The sequence below is a fragment of the Blastomyces dermatitidis genome (genome assembly GCF_000003525.1).
Source record: "Blastomyces dermatitidis ER-3 genomic scaffold supercont1.3, whole genome shotgun sequence".
Classification (NCBI taxonomy): Eukaryota; Fungi; Ascomycota; class Eurotiomycetes; order Onygenales; family Ajellomycetaceae; genus Blastomyces; species Blastomyces dermatitidis.
In genome coordinates, this window is record NW_025544776.1 from 5,814,456 (window position 1) to 5,831,354 (window position 16,899).

General features: G+C 45.0%; 7 protein-coding genes across 7 annotated transcripts; 4 read left to right on the plus strand and 3 right to left on the minus strand.

The window, feature by feature from the left end:
• Nucleotides 1-135: 135 nt before the first annotated feature.
• On the minus strand, nt 136-1,616 carry BDCG_16746 (uncharacterized protein; the record flags this gene model as incomplete). Its single annotated transcript, XM_045425938.1, has 2 exons — nt 517-1,616; nt 136-412 (listed from the first exon to the last, which is right to left on the minus strand). Exons 1-2 carry the CDS (start codon nt 837-839, stop codon nt 136-138), a joined length of 600 nt encoding a protein of 199 aa, XP_045280442.1. The 5' UTR covers nt 840-1,616.
• A 535-nt stretch (nt 1,617-2,151) lies between these two features.
• BDCG_16747 (uncharacterized protein) lies at nt 2,152-4,132 on the minus strand. The gene is made up of 2 exons (XM_045425939.1): nt 3,467-4,132; nt 2,152-3,403 (listed from the first exon to the last, which is right to left on the minus strand). Exon 2 carries the CDS (start codon nt 3,189-3,191, stop codon nt 2,895-2,897), a length of 297 nt encoding a protein of 98 aa, XP_045280443.1. The 5' UTR covers nt 3,192-3,403; nt 3,467-4,132; the 3' UTR covers nt 2,152-2,894.
• A 260-nt stretch (nt 4,133-4,392) lies between these two features.
• BDCG_16748 (uncharacterized protein) lies at nt 4,393-5,751 on the plus strand (the record flags this gene model as incomplete). Its single annotated transcript, XM_045425940.1, has 1 exon — nt 4,393-5,751. Exon 1 carries the CDS (start codon nt 5,152-5,154, stop codon nt 5,749-5,751), a length of 600 nt encoding a protein of 199 aa, XP_045280444.1. The 5' UTR covers nt 4,393-5,151.
• A 2,271-nt stretch (nt 5,752-8,022) lies between these two features.
• On the plus strand, nt 8,023-10,905 carry BDCG_03443 (uncharacterized protein). Its single transcript, XM_045419045.1, has 2 exons — nt 8,023-9,673; nt 9,736-10,905. The coding sequence occupies exons 1-2, from the start codon at nt 8,447-8,449 to the stop codon at nt 10,555-10,557; spliced, it is 2,049 nt and encodes a 682-aa protein (XP_045275476.1). The 5' UTR covers nt 8,023-8,446; the 3' UTR covers nt 10,558-10,905.
• A 312-nt stretch (nt 10,906-11,217) lies between these two features.
• On the plus strand, nt 11,218-12,640 carry BDCG_03444 (F-actin-capping protein subunit alpha; the record flags this gene model as incomplete). The annotated part of the gene is made up of 7 exons (XM_045419046.1): nt 11,218-11,274; nt 11,353-11,371; nt 11,500-11,615; nt 11,728-11,817; nt 11,920-11,972; nt 12,033-12,170; nt 12,289-12,640. 7 exons carry the CDS (start codon nt 11,218-11,220, stop codon nt 12,638-12,640), a joined length of 825 nt encoding a protein of 274 aa, XP_045275477.1.
• A 486-nt stretch (nt 12,641-13,126) lies between these two features.
• On the plus strand, nt 13,127-14,458 carry BDCG_03445 (peroxin 11B; the record flags this gene model as incomplete). Its single annotated transcript, XM_045419047.1, has 3 exons — nt 13,127-13,307; nt 13,700-13,866; nt 14,024-14,458. The coding sequence occupies 3 exons, from the start codon at nt 13,127-13,129 to the stop codon at nt 14,456-14,458; spliced, it is 783 nt and encodes a 260-aa protein (XP_045275478.1).
• Nucleotides 14,459-14,801: 343 nt separating this feature from the next.
• BDCG_03446 (triacylglycerol lipase) lies at nt 14,802-16,864 on the minus strand (the record flags this gene model as incomplete). Its single annotated transcript, XM_045419048.1, has 5 exons — nt 14,802-15,842; nt 15,897-16,068; nt 16,131-16,206; nt 16,259-16,401; nt 16,479-16,864. The coding sequence occupies 5 exons, from the start codon at nt 16,862-16,864 to the stop codon at nt 14,802-14,804; spliced, it is 1,818 nt and encodes a 605-aa protein (XP_045275479.1).
• Between the last annotated feature and the right edge of the window lie 35 nt (nt 16,865-16,899).

Consider the following 16,899-nt stretch of genomic DNA (forward strand, 5'->3'; position numbering starts at 1 on the left):
GGACACTATGTTGGGACGAATAACCTAGGTCCATGACAGAACGACCATCTGCACACAACCATGACCATGATTTGTAGGAGATGTAATGTCCCGTACAATGAGAATGTTCTTGGACCACTATGTGAGTATCGTCTATTATGACTCTCCCATGAGGCTTCCAAGGTGGCATGTAGTTCCATGTCTTTCGGGACAGACAAGCAAAGTCGTCTCTTTCTGGTGGGAGATGAAGGCTCTAGTTTCATCGACGGGATCTGGACATGGGATGCAAATGTAAGACTGGGGCAATTGGGTCCACCACCACGAGGGCAAGTTCACAAAAGGTGTGCCACTTCGAACTTCTTTGAGTAAAAGCCAGTGATTGTGCTTGCTAGCCACCAGCCTCCAATTGACAGGCTCCGGAGTATACACATTACTGTAAGATGGTGTATTGTTAGAGCTGAGGATATTGCAAAAAGAGGTTCTAGCCACTCACTGTATAGATTGTATGGAATTGAGAGTTCACAGAAGATACTACACAGAGTTGCAGTCAACCCGGTAACAGCTGAACTTATTGTCATCAGGTTTGTCATCAATGAGAAGGAATCTTCAAGACTTGGCTTTGGTGGTTGGGAGATGTTGGTTTTGTCTGGAACTGGCTGTAAATGAATTGAAGCTGGTAGAGGTGATGGGAATGTTAGAGCTGCTCCGAGGCCTGCTTTGGCCTGATTCTCAAGGTTGTGACGGTGGCAAAAGTCTGATAGATATGTGAAGGCTTGAGATGACACAGAGCATTTTGCATTGGTGAGTATAGAGGGTCCTCTAACAGTGAATGCAACTTTGCTGTTAAGGTGGACGATCATGGTGATTGATATTCAACACTGTCCACGTCCACACTTATTGAGACTGTCCAACCTTGCTCAGGAGCAAGAACTGCTGCTCACCATCTCAGGGCTGCTGATTCATCTCTGCATACTGTGAGACTTTCACTGTCCACATGGTTATGTATTGAAATGACTGGCGCCTTCTCATCCGTATATATCATTCCACCATCCTGAGATTCTGCCCAGACACTAGAAAGAATATATGCTCATGTCAGAGTCAGTGCTGTCATGTAGTTATTTTCATCTTGCAAGTCTCCTTCTTCATCAGGCCATTTTCTCAATTTGTGGTCTTGATTGATGTGGTAGGGTGTACCATTCTGGATACCCAGGAGAAAATTCTGATCCAATGTTTTTGTCTCTGCTAAATGAATATACTTGTCTTTCAGAGTACTCGCCCTGTCATAGTCTAGGCTGTCCCGGGACGTGCAGCTAGACTCTGCTGTTGTTGATCAGGTCACAGATCCTCTTGTGTATAACAGTGTTCCGTTTCGGTTAGGGAAAATACTAGTCTCTCCCAGGAAATTGGAGGCGTCAACCTACAGGGCTCAAGCTTTACGTCGCTATTGAAGGGGGAAAGTCAACAGCTTGCTGCAAATCCGCGAATGTTGCGTCAGAAGCTACTCCAAGGTGCAAACATAGTCGCCAATCCGATCCAATCCAACAAACGCAGGCACGTCGAGCGCGGGCCCGCAACAATCCAACCACGTTCAAACACATCAAGGCGAGACAAATACAATGGCCAATCTCGAGCAGAATGGCGATGGGCGAACGAACAGAGACACAAGACTTATTAGGAGTTCGCTGAGAACTTGAGAGAGAATCTATTCCCTTTTCAGCCTAGTGGCTATGTAGTTAGGGCTCGAGCTAAGCTACTTATGTTCAAGGACCTATTTACATCTCGGGAGCTCATATATATCAAGGGGTTGACACTTGGCCATGTCTTTTCTCCGTGTCAACTTTGAGTCACTTTCTTCTATCGCGCTCGGTTAAGAGAATGGGTGGGGGTAGGTTAGCTCAGGTTGTTGGCCAGCTGGGGTTCTCGGGAGCAATGTTCTCAAATGCCGGGTTTCTTCAGCGTCCGCCGTAGCTATATAGCTGGCTACTTTGTTGCCTTGTTGTACTGCTATTAAACCTTCCCCTTCTTTCTTCCTCCTTCCAGTCTTCCAGGCTCCTTGACGAGTTGAAAGCCTTTATTCGACGACACTGGCAATCCTACGAAGATAATCCCGATCAAGGATTTGAAGCCTTCCTTGAGTGATGTGTGCATGTCGTAGGTGCAAGGGCACAGAGCGCGAAAGGGCATTTTCGACACGCAGATCTGGATGTTGATTGACTAGGAAAGAATGGCTAGAAAATACATGCAATTAAGATACAGTCAATGCGTTAACCCAGCTGCCAAGTCGTAAATTCATCATATACCCTAAGGGTGTTGAAACCACCTGCCATCACATTAACCTCCTCCAGGTCTCGGAAACATATATTCGCCAAGTTTCATAATATTTGCAATGGCTCGATGGACACCAAGGAGCCGAGCCGATGGCGGATCAATGGTACGACGGAATATCCCGACAGGCGTGAGCCAGTATAGGAGTCACGGGTAGAGGCCTATTAATTAGAGAGGTCGATGGAGGATGTGGAGGAGTAGGTCCTGTTGACAGACTGCTAGATTCAAAGGTTGATGATGTTTACATCGTTTGCACCGAATCTTGCAGGAGCCTCTGTCATTCATGTATTGTACACACATACATACCTTAATGAATCATTTTTCGAAACAAGTAGTAGCATAAGATCTATAGCCGTATACAGCTACACATACAGAATTAGGGTTTGGAAACAAGATTTGACACTGCTAGATATGGAAGTCAATCTCAAACTCAACTGTAAGTACAACTTCAGTGATGGAGCATCCAACATGTCAGCTTTATGGGATGTATTGCCCGGGACACAAGCACGAGTCATCAAAACTCTCTCCAGCCACCATAAGTCTTTATATAGTGGCTTCGACGCCTCCAGTGAGGATGGGGGGAACGAAGTTTACTTTGGGAGGGGATATGACTCTTTCAATGGGTCGAGGGGGACAAACTGGCGGCATACTTGGCTCCATCGATCAACAGGAACTTGAAGAAGCGCCAACATTGCCATCTCAGCATTGGCCACTTGTGTCAACGAGTCCAAAATATTGGCGAGATCCTCGAGCTCATCTTGAAGCCTACGTAAAGTTTTGTCGCGCTCTTTGAAGTGTTTGACGGTTTCATATAGCGACTTCGTCGACTGAACGGCAGCTGTAATAACAGTCAGCACCGAGGCAGCAATGCTCAAAGGATCCACCATCTTCGACTTTCGCGGCGAGATCTCAACAATCTCCCTTGGTAGAGCCGTAACATGAATTTGCGACAGTAAAAGCTTCCGGTTGAAGCGAGGGTAGCCACGGGCTCAAATACCAGCCTCAATTTAATCATGCCCCGTTAGGCACATGTGATTGACCGAAGTTAGAGCCGTGGCTGTATCATGTCTGACATATAACCTAGTAGTATCTCGCTATTCTGTAAGGATTCCGATGTGAGATGGCGAGCGTAAAACAAGGTAGGAAAATGAGTGCCACCTACCACCTTGCAACACCAGCCGCTGTCCACACAGAAAGTAAGGGAAGATCATAACCTCTCTCACTTTTTATTTCCTAAATTGTAGCACTGACTGAGGGGGTACTCGATGATTGTCATGCAATCATAGCTGCTCCAATGCATGATCTTATAGCATGAACACAAATTTTCAATAGCAGATCAGTTCATTAATTCATCAAAGTGCAGATAATGAAGATGAGAAAACTCAGACATCACATCACATTGTCACATCATCTCTTTCTCTTCTGATCAATGTTAGTCCTCAAAAGACTGAGATTGAAGTCTCTTGTTCAGTGAACATTTATCTTTATCAACTCAGTATCTTACTGCTGATCAAGAGAGAATATAGTATAACTGAGAATTTTCCTGCACTGAAGCAGTTTGAATCATATTCATATCATGCATTGATCACATCACAAGCCTTGAATCATCAGAGAGATTTTTTTCTTCGTCTGAATATATGACTCTTGCAATCAATCAGATCTTTCAGATCTTGCACTCTGATCAGAGTCTGACATGCAATGATCTGCAGTGCAGTAAGACAGATATTATTTCTGTTATACAGAGGTATTTTTTCATTGATATATCATCTCAATGAGTTGAGACTGCTCATCACTGATGTACATCACAGATGAGAAACATCAGATTTGATGATCAATGATGAAAGAAAGAGATCAAGAATAAAAAGCATCAAGACACAGATATAATGAGATTGATAGTATTGATAGAATAGGGGCCTGTTCGGTGCGGCCGTGTTGTACTCGTTCTTTTTGTACAGATCTCCACTTTTTTTAAAAAGTATGGCCCCAATATCATGACTGTTCGGTGAGTAGAGTGTCTGTAGACTCTGTACTAATATTACAGCTGCTTTTTACAAAGTACAGATGAAAAAGGCCAGGTGTTCAGTGGATTATTGTGGCGGACATATTACTTGCGAAAACAGAATTTTCCCAGCCCCCCCTGAAAATTAGTAGCAAAACACCACCAAAAAATCAAAATATCCGCATTTCTCTAGAATCATTCAATATCATCCAATACACATCTTTTTCAATCAAATATCATCCAAATATATGTCTTTCTTACCTTTATCATCAATATGTCACCTCAACTCTGTGATTTCATCACCAACAAGATTGTACACCTTCTTAAGAATGATTATATATCTGCTGAGATCATGTGAAGCATTGATTATCATCTGTGTATATTGAATTCAATGAAATCTTCACTGTTTTGAAACTGCTAGAGAATGTCAAAGATCATATCAGATATCTCTTCAATTCTGAAGAGATTTGATGAAGATTTTGAAGCTTTTTTGCATCATACAGTTGAGAACTTCATAAGAGAAAAAGATATAAAAGAATATTTCAGATCTACTTATATAGAATAGTATTATAATAATTAGAAAGATTCAGATTACAATTCATTATAATATAAATTTAGAAGTGAAAGCAGTATGAGATCTGTTCTCATCACTATAAATAGTGAATAAAGATAATTTGAATTTCTGCAATTTTGTCTGTTATAATGGACTTTTTAACTCATCTCTTATAATTTGAAATATACTCTTGTCAATATTCATATGAAGCAACTGTTCCCTTGTCAATCAATTGAAGTATTCATCAAATTGAGGTATTGGACTGCTTTGAATTGGAGATGGAACAGCGGATTCGATGGAAGATTCAATGGTGGATTCGATGGAAGATTTCAACGGCGGATTCGATGAAAGATTTCAACAGTGTATTCGATGGAAGATTTCAACGGCATATTCGATGGAAGATTCAACGGCGGATTCGATGGAAGATTTCAACAGTGTATTCGATGGAAGATTCAACGGCGGATTCGATGGAAGATTTCAACAGTATATTCGATGGAAGATTCAACGGCGGATTCGACGGAAGATTTCAATGGCGGATTCGATGGAAGATTTCAATGGCGGATTCGATGGAAGATTCAACGGTGGATTCGATGGAAGATTTCAACAGTGTATTCGACGGAAGATTTCAATGGCGGATTCGATGGAAGATTTCAATGGCGGATTCGATGGAAGATTCAACGGTGGATTCGATGGAAGATTTCAACAGTGTATTCGATGGAAGATTCAACGGTGGATTCGATGGAAGATTCAACGGTGGATTCGATGGAAGATTTCAACAGTGTATTCGATGGAAGATTCAACGGTGGATTCGATGGAAGATTTCAACAGTGTATTCGATGGAAGATTCAACGGTGGATTTGATGGAAGATTGAACAGCAGATCTGAATGTGGATGATAATGAGATTGTGAATTCAGTTCTTCTATTCCTTTCATCATATATTTCATCATCATCACATTGATTATCTCACTTGAGAATGCCATATTGAATGAAGTTGAAGCTGTCAGAGCTGAAGGAGGGAATATAATCACTGACATTTGAGAGATCTGTATAGAAGAATTGATTATAGAAATTATAGATTCATTCTTCTGATTCTTCTTCTTCTTTCTACTCATTAATCATTTCATCATCTCTCTTATTCTTTATCTCATTGATAATCACCCGTTCATACAATCTGTATGAGATGTCAGACTCAGGTGTAGGGATTCGCGGATATCAAGAATCCTCAGACTGAGTCTCTATATCCTTCTCATCCATCTGCTCCTCTATCTCATCATTGACCGGATCCTCTCCATTATCCAGAACTTCTGGAACAGGTAGTTTGAGGAGACTGAGGCGCAGGATAGAAGTCTTTGTACAGGCTTATAAAGCAGCAGGACAGCGGGCATTGCGAGGCATATTGAAAAAAGGGTTGATTGATATATGTGGATTTGATGATAAAGGTAAGAAAGACGCGTATTTGGATGATATTTGATTGAAAAAGACGTGTATTGAATGATATTGAATGATTCTAGAGAAATGCGGATATTTTGATTTTTTGGTGGTGTTTTGCTACTAATTTTCAGGGGGGGCTGGGAAAATTCTGTTTTCGCAAGTAATATGTCCGCCACAATAAGTGGCTGTTACTTGTATCTTTTGCCAAGATCTTATGAATAAGCAGTGTTTAACTTCAACGGTGTGATGGTGTAGAATAGCACTTTTAGAGACAATATAGTGTAGAATAGTGTTCATAGTGAAGGCAGTTAACTAATATTGATTAGAAAGAAGCTCATAAAAATGTGTTCTTCTTAAACATAGTCCAGACCTCTTCCTCCATCCCGTCCTACAGAAGAATATTGGAATAGTGTGATGGCACATCACCGGCTTGCTACTAATAATTGATAAATACACTATTTTTAATGAGATCCACTATTGCGTTCAAAAAGTACGGACGCACCGAACAGGCCCTAGATGTACAGAACTCAAAACACTAAAAATAGAATGTAAAGCAATGACTAGTCGTATATATGATAAGAAAATAAGGGCCTGTTCGGTGCGTCCGTACTTTTTGAACGCAATAGTGGATCTCATTAAAAATAGCGTATTTACCAATTATTTAGTAGCAAGCCGGCGTTGCACCACCTTGATGATCTTTGCTGACAATATTCTTCTGTAGGATGGGATGGAGAAAGAAGGAGCTTACAAAACGCGTTCTTTTTGAACGGAGTCCAGAGTCCGTTCAAAAAGAACGCGTTTTTGTAAGCTTCTTTCTAACCAATATTAGTTAACTGCCTCCACTATGAATGCTATTCTACACTATATTGCCTCTAAAAGCGCTATTCTACACCATCACACACTGTTGAAGTTAAATATGGCTTATTCATAAGATCTTGGCAAAAGATGCAAGTACGGCCGCTCAATCCACCAAACACCTGGCCTTTTTCATCTGTACTTTGTAAAAAGCAGCTGTACTATTAGTACAGACACTCTGCCCACCGAACAGTCATGAGATTGGGGCCGTACTTTTTAAAAAAAGTGGAGATCCGTACAAAAAGAACGAGTACACACGGACGCACCGAACAGGCCCTAAGATTAACAAAGTGAACAGAAAATCTCAGTCAGTTACAGTTCTGAGTAGATCAGATATCTCAGCAGCAGATCTCAACCTGTGTATGATTTTAGAGTAACTTGACAGTAGAGTACTAGAGTGAGATGAAATTGCATTGAGAAAGAGAGAAGTGAACATAATCAAATTAATCATTATGTTGAAAACAGTTTCAGCTGCAGCACAGCTGGGCCAGATGACACTAGCAGTAGAGATCAAGAGAGAGGGATAGACATGGCACACACAAGACAAGAGAATTGTGAGAAAAGAAAGGGAAAATGGAGATGATGAAGAGAAGATGTTTAAGCAGTGAAGGAGTGAGTTTATATAGTTCAGAAAGGACCTCGGGAGTGATGTTGTGCTAAACCTGGTGCTAAACCATGTAAGGTAATTCCCCATGATACGATACGATACGGTAACTAATGATTTTCAGCACCCTAAAAAAAATCTAGTTAAGGTTCTTAACTACAGGGGCACCTAAGTCAGCGATGCCTTAGGTAACGGATTTAGGCATAACCACGCCCCTGAGAACATGAACCTTACGCTATTTACCTTTGATCGTTCCCATGGTTCTTCCAGGCACACGTGACTACCCCAATAAATCCTAAATTTTCGTCATAGATGGCCAAGCCTGCACCGCTCGTGTTTTGCCGCTATCAATCAACCTGCTCGTATCACAGATTCCCCGCGCTGCGCTTGTCAGACCGAGTCAGTGACGCCCATCTATTGTTCCCACCTCGCAGATATAACTCTCAATCCTGACTGTCAGGGCCTGAAAAGGGTTATGAACTTTCTTTCGATGATGCTTCACGCCCATGCTTACACACGTCAGCCATGACCTCTTCTATCGAAGCTTAAACCACAGACGCCGTCCTTTACGCTTGGCGTTGGGACGATAAGCGTTCACCAAGCATTATCATAAACCCCACGACCTTCCCCAGTGCTATATGTCCTTAGCTCACTGTTCTGATTGCGGCCCCAGACTCCCTCTTGTTCAGAAATACCAGCATGTCCGCTATTACAAGTGCACAAAACGGTGCCTCCATTGTCTCCTCTGCCTCCCCTCCCGGGAGCCAATTGACGGAGCAGCTTAGACAAAAGATGACCGGATTGGAGGGTGCAGCTAGACTTGCGGGGTCTGGCACTGAGACTCCAGCTAAAAGTCGCTCCCCAATGAAAGGTCGTTCTCTTTCTGACGCTTCTTCACGGACCCTGTCCTCCGCTTCACCGAATCCCCTAAATATCCAACGCACCAAGGATGATACGGCTGTAACAGCAGCTCCAGCAACGCCTCACAGGCCCGATGGCCTTGCGCATGGACTATTGTTACAAATGCCGTCGAGAATGTTTGGGAGCCCTGTCGCAGGAGGACATCGAGTTCCCCTCTCCCCAAAACTGGATTCTTCACACATATACGGTTCACCCGCCTCAGTATTACCACGACGGTCCAGGGGACTGGATTTTTCCCGCGCATGCACGAACCTACATCATTCTACCCTTGCCGAATCGTCGCCGGACTCCTCCCCCGTCGTTCTTGGTCGTGGAGTAGCTATACCCAATCGTCGAAGCACCATCAACTCTACAGGAATGGGTTCTCCAAACATGTCAGGCGGTACATGGCAATCCTTCGGCCACGGTGATCGGACTGTCATATCCAGCTCCGTGAGTAGTGTCAACATGTTCGAATCTGATACTACTAGTAGTGGCGACGAGGATGAGGACGAATCCATGCATATCATCGATAGAGAGGATCCGATCCTATTGACCCCACAAATGGCTCGTCCGGGAAATACGTTTTCAACGCCGTTTTCCCCCAGCACAGCTCAAAGTCCTGGTGGCGATTGGATGAGCGGGCTTTCTGCCGCCAAAGCTAGCCTCATGAGCTTCCAACGTGCTCGGCTGCGCAGTGGTAGGAGTAGACATAGCTCGAGCAGCAATAGTGGTAATAGCTCGAAACTCAGCCCAGGCCCAATATCTCCCCCTGTCTTAAAAAGCGTTGAGAGCTCTGCTACTGGCTATTTCCCCAGAGAAATGTCAATGAGCGAAGTCAAGTCACGCCGGGAAAGCTTAAGCCTTGGCACTAGCGACCTTCACCTGTCAGACCTGAGCGATGATGAGAGTCGGCTAGCACGGGTCGGTAGCCCTTCCAGTGCTCCATTACCCGGAGGCACCAACATAGAAAGCGGACCTCATGGTGTAATTCGACGCCCGGTAACGAGGAGAGGGAATTTACTGGTACAGTTCGGCCCGTATTATTATTCTAAAAGGCTTAATCCGCTAACATGTTCATACAAAAGCCAAAAACGAAGAACTTCGCCCGGATCAGGGCAGCGCTGCTTGAAGAAGTTGCCCCTGTTGATTTCGAGTGTCAGCGCGAAGCGGAAGTTATCCGGCAGGTTCGTGAGAGCGAAGGCGGCGAATTACCTCCGCTTTCCCCATCGTTGACATCCCCGCTGGACTTGTCGGATTCCCATAATATAGATGTTGCGAGGGATGTTGCCACCAGTCTGTCTATGGGAGGGCGATCATCATCAAACATTTTCACCAACCACCAAGCCACTGGTTTAGGACGCTTAAGTGCCTTTGATACCCGATACCAAACACCACCACCCCCTACCAACCAACTAATTGGCTCCTCCAACCCCACCTCTACCAGCGACGCAATGATGCAAACACCACCATCCACATTCCTGATCGCTCCCGGCCAACACGCTACCTCCACCATCAACAGCATCTCGCAACTATCCAACGCCGCTGGCCCATCACGTGTCGAAGCTGAAGCATCGCGCAAAAACAACAAACGCAGACGCGATGAGATGATCGATATGAACACCTTCAAGCGGCGGGCGGTGTCGCCGGGGATGTGTTTGCAGAATAGCCCCGTTGGGGCGTCTCAGCCGTCGTCGTCGGGGTCGTCAACTTCATATTTTAGTAAGGACAGTACTAGTCGGTTGGAAGGTGGTGGCCAGGGGCAGCTACCGCAGCAGCAGTCGAAGAATCCTGTGACTTCGACTCCTGGGAAGACGGGGCGGGGAGGAGAGGGTGGTACTATGAAGAGGGTTGGGATGCAGGGAATGAATGAAACGAATGACGGGCTGATGAATATGAGCATTGACTGAATGGGCGCGGAGGGGAATTGGGGGAATTTATATTCTTGTGTGTCGTTAACGATTTTCTTTTTCATTTCCTATCCCCTTTCCTTCTATTGCAATGAGATTTTCGTCTGCATATTCGGGATCTACTGTGGTTTTCGCTTATTACATCTGTGGGTATTTAGCGGAGGCGCGTGGGATTTTTTTCTTTTTTTTTTTTATGACATCCTCATTTACGAGTGTTCCTTTTCATTAATGCACATTTTTCTTGAGTTATTTCATGTACAATTTGCTATTACCACCCAAATATCAGCTACCTAAGTTTCAACCACTTCTCAAGACAGAATGACATTTTTCTAAATCATGTCAGACGGCTAGAAATGGTCATTTTTGAGAATATACTGCTGCCTCATACCTCTTTTCTGGGGCGGTTGCGGCTAGCGCGTTTAATGATTGGCGGCTGTTTTAAACGTTTCACCATCCCGCGCGCCACAGTGGCAACGGGGCGGGGAGATTCAAAAGATGACCGACAAAGGCATATTTATCTTTCTCCCTTGTGAAATAGACCGTTACCCTGTTCACTACCGACGTAATTGTTATTCTTTTGAGATTTTAACCCAAATTACTGTTTCAGTTTGCTTCTGCACTTCCTCACACCCCTCCTCTAGCACTAGTTGTAGCTGCACCATGCCATCAAACCTAGAGATTGCATCCTCGTTTATTCGAGGTGCGCCGCCAGGAGAGGTATGAGTAAACAATTATCTTCATATACCATCTAATTTTTCTTCATATTACGCGGCAGGATGCTAACTTTCGGGGTAGCTCTCGGACGTTGTTGCAGGTAAATACCCAGCATATCATAACAATCTCCAACTTCCTCCCGGTTCTTCATTCCTCGAGATCGCTTCACCCCTCCCCTTCAGACTTCCAGATAACTGACCCGGCTACAATCATTGTCGAAATTCGCAGATATAAAAGCATTGACGCCTGAGGGACCGAGTCTCATCTCATCTCTCACACCCGCCTTCGAGAACTATAACGAGGGACAACTGGCGACTGTGAAGTTGCCTGGTGGCAGTGAAAATGTATACATCTGTCGCATTATAGCCATGGAATTGGAATAGAAGAGCCCCCTTCTCTGTGGGGTTGTTATTGCTTATCTGTGCGGATTATTGACGATAACCGCGAGGGTTGTAGGTTATCGTGAGTGCATATAATAAGCTTGACGGCAATCGATACTACGATGTAGAGAGTCAGACATCGTTTGAGTTTGATCATGTCACTCAGGTTCGTATATATCCCTTACCTCTATACATCACGCTGGCGCGCAGCCTACAGGTTGTGTAAACGGTGAATTTTGGCTGACAGTATCAACCATTGGGGGCATAGACCGCCTCATCACCACAATCCTATGTCCTAGAGTCACAGCACTCCGACTTGATGTATGTTGTTTTATCCTTGCCTTCCTCGTCTGGGAGTTACCTAGTTTGACGATTGTGAAGTAAATCGCTCCTGAAATCGCTCTCAACACATGCTCGAGAGCATTATCCAAGCTGCTCGTATGGTGTGTATCCAACGGACAATGACTCTGCCGCTGCCATTCTTTTAGTTGCGAACAAATATTCCCCAAACAATTTCTGGTATGTGTTCTTTAATCTATAACCTACCATATAAATTGTCAACCGCTGCGTAAACAACTACCAGCAAATATGTTTTATTATATTAAAAAAAAGCTAACACGAAAATCACCACACACAGGAACGGCCGCTACCGAGCCATTTACACTGTCCCCATCCCCTCCGCAGACACCATAACAGGCACTATCCACATAAACGTCCACTACTACGAAGATGGCAACGTATCACTAAACACTACGAAACCCGTCTCGATATCCCTCTCTCCCAATTCTTCCGCAGATACCATCATCAAGCGCATCGCTGCTGCGGAACGGGCACAGCAGCTCGAACTCAGCGATGCTTTTAGTAGATTATCTGAGGGGGCATTTAAAGGCCTGCGCAGACAATTGCCCATTACACGGCAAAAGGTTGAGTGGGAGAAGGTGGGTGGGTATAGGCTTGGGCAGGATATTTCTGGCGGGAAGGGTCGGTAGAGAGAGAGCGAAGTGGTATTGGGATGGAATGTTGAAAGGGCTTTTCTTGTTTCCTTTAGATGGAGATCTTCGATCTTAGACAGATAACGTAACGAAATTATTTGACTATGACCTGCCCGGCACACTTTTCGAGCTATTTCTTCTACTACCTGCCGGAAATTGCACAAACGAAAATGCTTCCGATCTCAGTTTCACATCCGAAAACAGCTCAGGCATCCGCTGATCTCTGGCCGAAGTGCGGAGTAACGGAAGCCAGGCCATCTATTAAATAACTAGCGCTGCCGGCACAAATACGAAGAGTCAATCCTATCAAAAAACCCAAAAACCCACCAACCACTTGCACATCCCACACACAAAAGGGAAAAGAAAAATATATATCTCTCTTGGATAGATTCCACATTTCTTTTCTGATATTACCATTGCCTTTCGTCTCATTCTTATTCTACAATTCGCCTTCAGAGCACCCCCCCTCCCCAAGCTTTAAGCATGCCCAACCCTCAACCCCCCCAACCCCTCCTCAAGCAATTTACGAATTACACAAACTCCGGCGTAGGCCTGGAGAACTTCCTGCGTCTGATCCAGTCGATATGCCAGGTCATCTCAGCGTCGGCGGTGTCGGCGGCTGAGGCAGAGCCATGGACGAAGGCTTTCACGAATTTGGCGCTGAGTATGTCATATCTGATATCCCCTCTTACTCTATAACTATCTACTTGTTCTTCACAAAAAAAGAAAAAGAAGGTGATTCTTCTGGAGTATCTCTCGTCCAGAAATACCAATGTCTATCTCTACTTGATGCGGACATATATCCATACATGCCAGTGCTTATGTAGGGAGACCCCTAGCAATGGCAGGGATTCATACCCCATTTCCATTCGTTCTACCAAATGTGTAAATTGATATATGCATTTTCTTCTTCACACTAAATGCTCCTAGCCGTGGGAACTGTGCTTTCTTTTGGTCGCTGTATATCCGGGATTATGTCCTCCAGAAGAAATATAAGAGCAAATGCAAAAACGAAACTTGCCGAATATCTCATTAAGAATTCTTCTTCTGTCTCAGGTCGCCGATACTTCCGCTACTTCCAATTCATCGACTGCTTTGACCGGGCCTGGGGGATTTTCTCGGGGCAAGATGCGGTAGCTGCTAGCGGATATGTGCTGCAGACCATGGCGGTGGGAGAATGGAGTTGTTTGGGCGGCTACATACTCCTGGAAGCTTCCACGATTGTGAGTTGACCTCCTCCAATTTTCTCATTTCTTTTCATGGTGGAATCTTGTGTACGCTTTTTCCTGTAAAGGGATCTTGCCTCTATCTCTCTGTATGCCAGTGAGATATTAGAATGATTAAAGTTGTAATCACCTACTAACGGATCTGAGCCCCCAGCTCGACGCTCTAAACATTTATCCAACCCCCTGGGCTGAACAGGTCCTTCTCGAAAGTTACAAGTTCTGGTTCTACTCCATGGTCTTCGCTAGCGTGGGGATTATATGGCAATTATTCGTGCCGGTCTCCTCGCCCAAAACCGAATACACTAAGTCCAGCAATGTCAAACAGGAAAATAAAAAGAAGGGCTCCGAATGGGAAACAGAGAAAACAAGTGAAAAGGCCAATGCTGCTCCTGCTGGTAATACGAATACCAATACCGCCCGCCTGTTGTCGGAACTTGTTGCCCTTGGATGTGACATTTTGATCCCTGCGCAGTCACTCGGGTGGCTGGATGTTGATGACTTGACCGTTGGCAGTGCGGCGGTCGTTAGTACGCTATTGATAGGGAAGTATAAGTGGGCCAAAGTGCAGGCGCAAGGAGGGGCTTTGTGAGAGGACCATTCTTTGGATGGACTTTTGGGTTTGCTACGGCTTTTTGGATCTAATTGAGTAAGAAGAGCATTTAGAAGGAAATTTGATTGTGGCTATGGAATGAAGGGAATATATTATATATAGTATAGAGAGGTAAATGTTCGCGCGCCGTGAATACAAATATATAGATAGATGAACGTCAGATACCCTCATATCTCCAATAAAAATGACGTCTGTGACTGGGTTAAATTATCTACATTGAATAAGAAGCGAATAAAACAGAAACTTTCCTCCCTATATTTAAACTGCCCTCGCATAACACACCCCACACACACATATATATATATAACTACATGCCGGGGCATTAAGATTCCGTCATGATACTCCTATCCGACCAAAACTCACACTCTTCCTGACTCCAGTCATCGTCCACTACCTGTGCCGGAATCCCAACCCCACCGCCCCCTGCCCGCTCATCATTCCCTTCCCCAAATAGCATAAGCGTCCTATTTTTCCACCACCACCCACTACCAAAAGGCTTCCACTTGGGTCTATCTGGAAATCTACCGGGCACCGCATTAGGGTCACCCGTGGTAAGAAAGGACGTGAAGTATGCATGGAGAATGCCAGCAATTTCGTCCTGGGCGGCGGAAATTTGTCGAACGCCACGGTTATATGTTTCGTACTCACCTTGGTCTCCGTGGTTTGCTCCGCCCTTCACGGTCTTATTCAGAGCCCAGTGGTACAAAAATACTGGTGCTTGCTGTGCTCCCGAGGCAAGGTGGACTGTTTGTCGAACAGGACATATATAGGCGAATTGACCGTAAGCGGCTTCAACACGCTTGAACTGGGCGCCAACTCTTATATTTCGTGTCTCCACGTAGGGAGAAGATGGGTACTTGAGCGGGTCTGGATATAACTGGTCAAGCTTGTTGAGGTCTTTTTCGGGCATAGCGGGAATGAGCAGGCGAAAGAAGTTTATGAATTCTTCTGACTTGGATATCTCTGAGGGAACAAAGGAGGTGCCTTCATTCGTGTTGAAACCGGTGAGGATTGGCACTTTGTTCCAGTTACCGGATTTCCAAGCTTGGACAGGAGCTTGTTTGATGATATCGCCATCGATGACTGGTTGGAATGCCCATCGATCTGAGGGTTCGTATCGGGAGAAGATCTTGGACGAGGCCCAAGCAATGGTTAATGCCGATTTGCTTCGCAGGCATAGCATGACCTCATCCTCTTCCAAACCAGAGCACCCGGCTTCAACGAGGAATTCTTCAAATTGAAGCTCATGGAGACTGTGGGAGTAGGGGTAAACGGCGCGAGAGGTTGCAGCCCCAGATTCCATAATTACTCTGTGAAAAAGGGACGGCACTTCTTCTTTGTAATGCATGACATGATGGCCGATCTGGTGATGTTAGCGGAACGTTTGTATGGAGGTTTTAAGTCTAGCAATGCTTACTGAGTGTGCTCCAGCTGATAGCCCAAATAAGGCGACGTCGTTTGGATCGCCCCCGAAAGCTTCAATATTTTCCTGTACCCATTTCAACAAGAGGATCTGGTCACGTAGCCCTACATTGAGCACGCCATCCTTGGCAGCAACTTTTGATGAGAGGAAGCCAAATGCCCCAAGCCTATGAAGTATATTAGCGCTAGCGCATGGGCAGCCACATAAACGAAGATTATCAAGTCTCACCTATAATTGAAGTTTACGGCAACGTATGGCTTCTCAGACCAGGCCATCATAGAGGCGGAGTTGTGGCCTCCCCCTACTGCGGTATGAGTTCCCACTTCCAGTTAAAGAGCATGCGCTGATGTACGTACCGCTGCCACCGTTAAATGCTCCACCATGGAAATATACTGCTACTGGTAATTTTCTCGTCCTATTTTGCATCTGAGGACGGAATATGTTCACAGTCAAACAATCTTCAGACCATCCGTAGAGTAGCAGTGGAGGTGATGAACATCTATTCTTTCGATTAGGGTTTGGTTCTGTAGATTTCAACCTCCGAGACGATTGATTCAGTTGAGATTTAAGTAATACCTTTTGCCATAACTGGTGGCATCGATAGTGCTATTCGATGCATTGACAGGCACCGGCGGGCTGAACCTCCGTTCGTTCGTTGGTGGCAGCGCATATGGGATTCCAAGAAACGCCTCAACGGGTTTTGGCAGATCACCTCTGAGAACTTTCCCGATTACTATACCTTGGCGAATTCTCACAGCTGGTGCCTCTATGCCTCCCAGTAAAACGGCCACACGCGCCCAGGATGGGAGAATGACTTGCAGTGAAGGAGTTGGGGGCCAATAGTAGCGCCAACCTTCGACATCAAGGTAAGTGTTTACCGCAGATGGTCGTAGGGCAAACAGAGCTAGTAGAAAGATAACAGGCACGGATGCAAGCCGAATGGCGCGCTTGATTAACGACATTGCTGAAGCATGGGTTATCAAGCCCTACTGCTAGC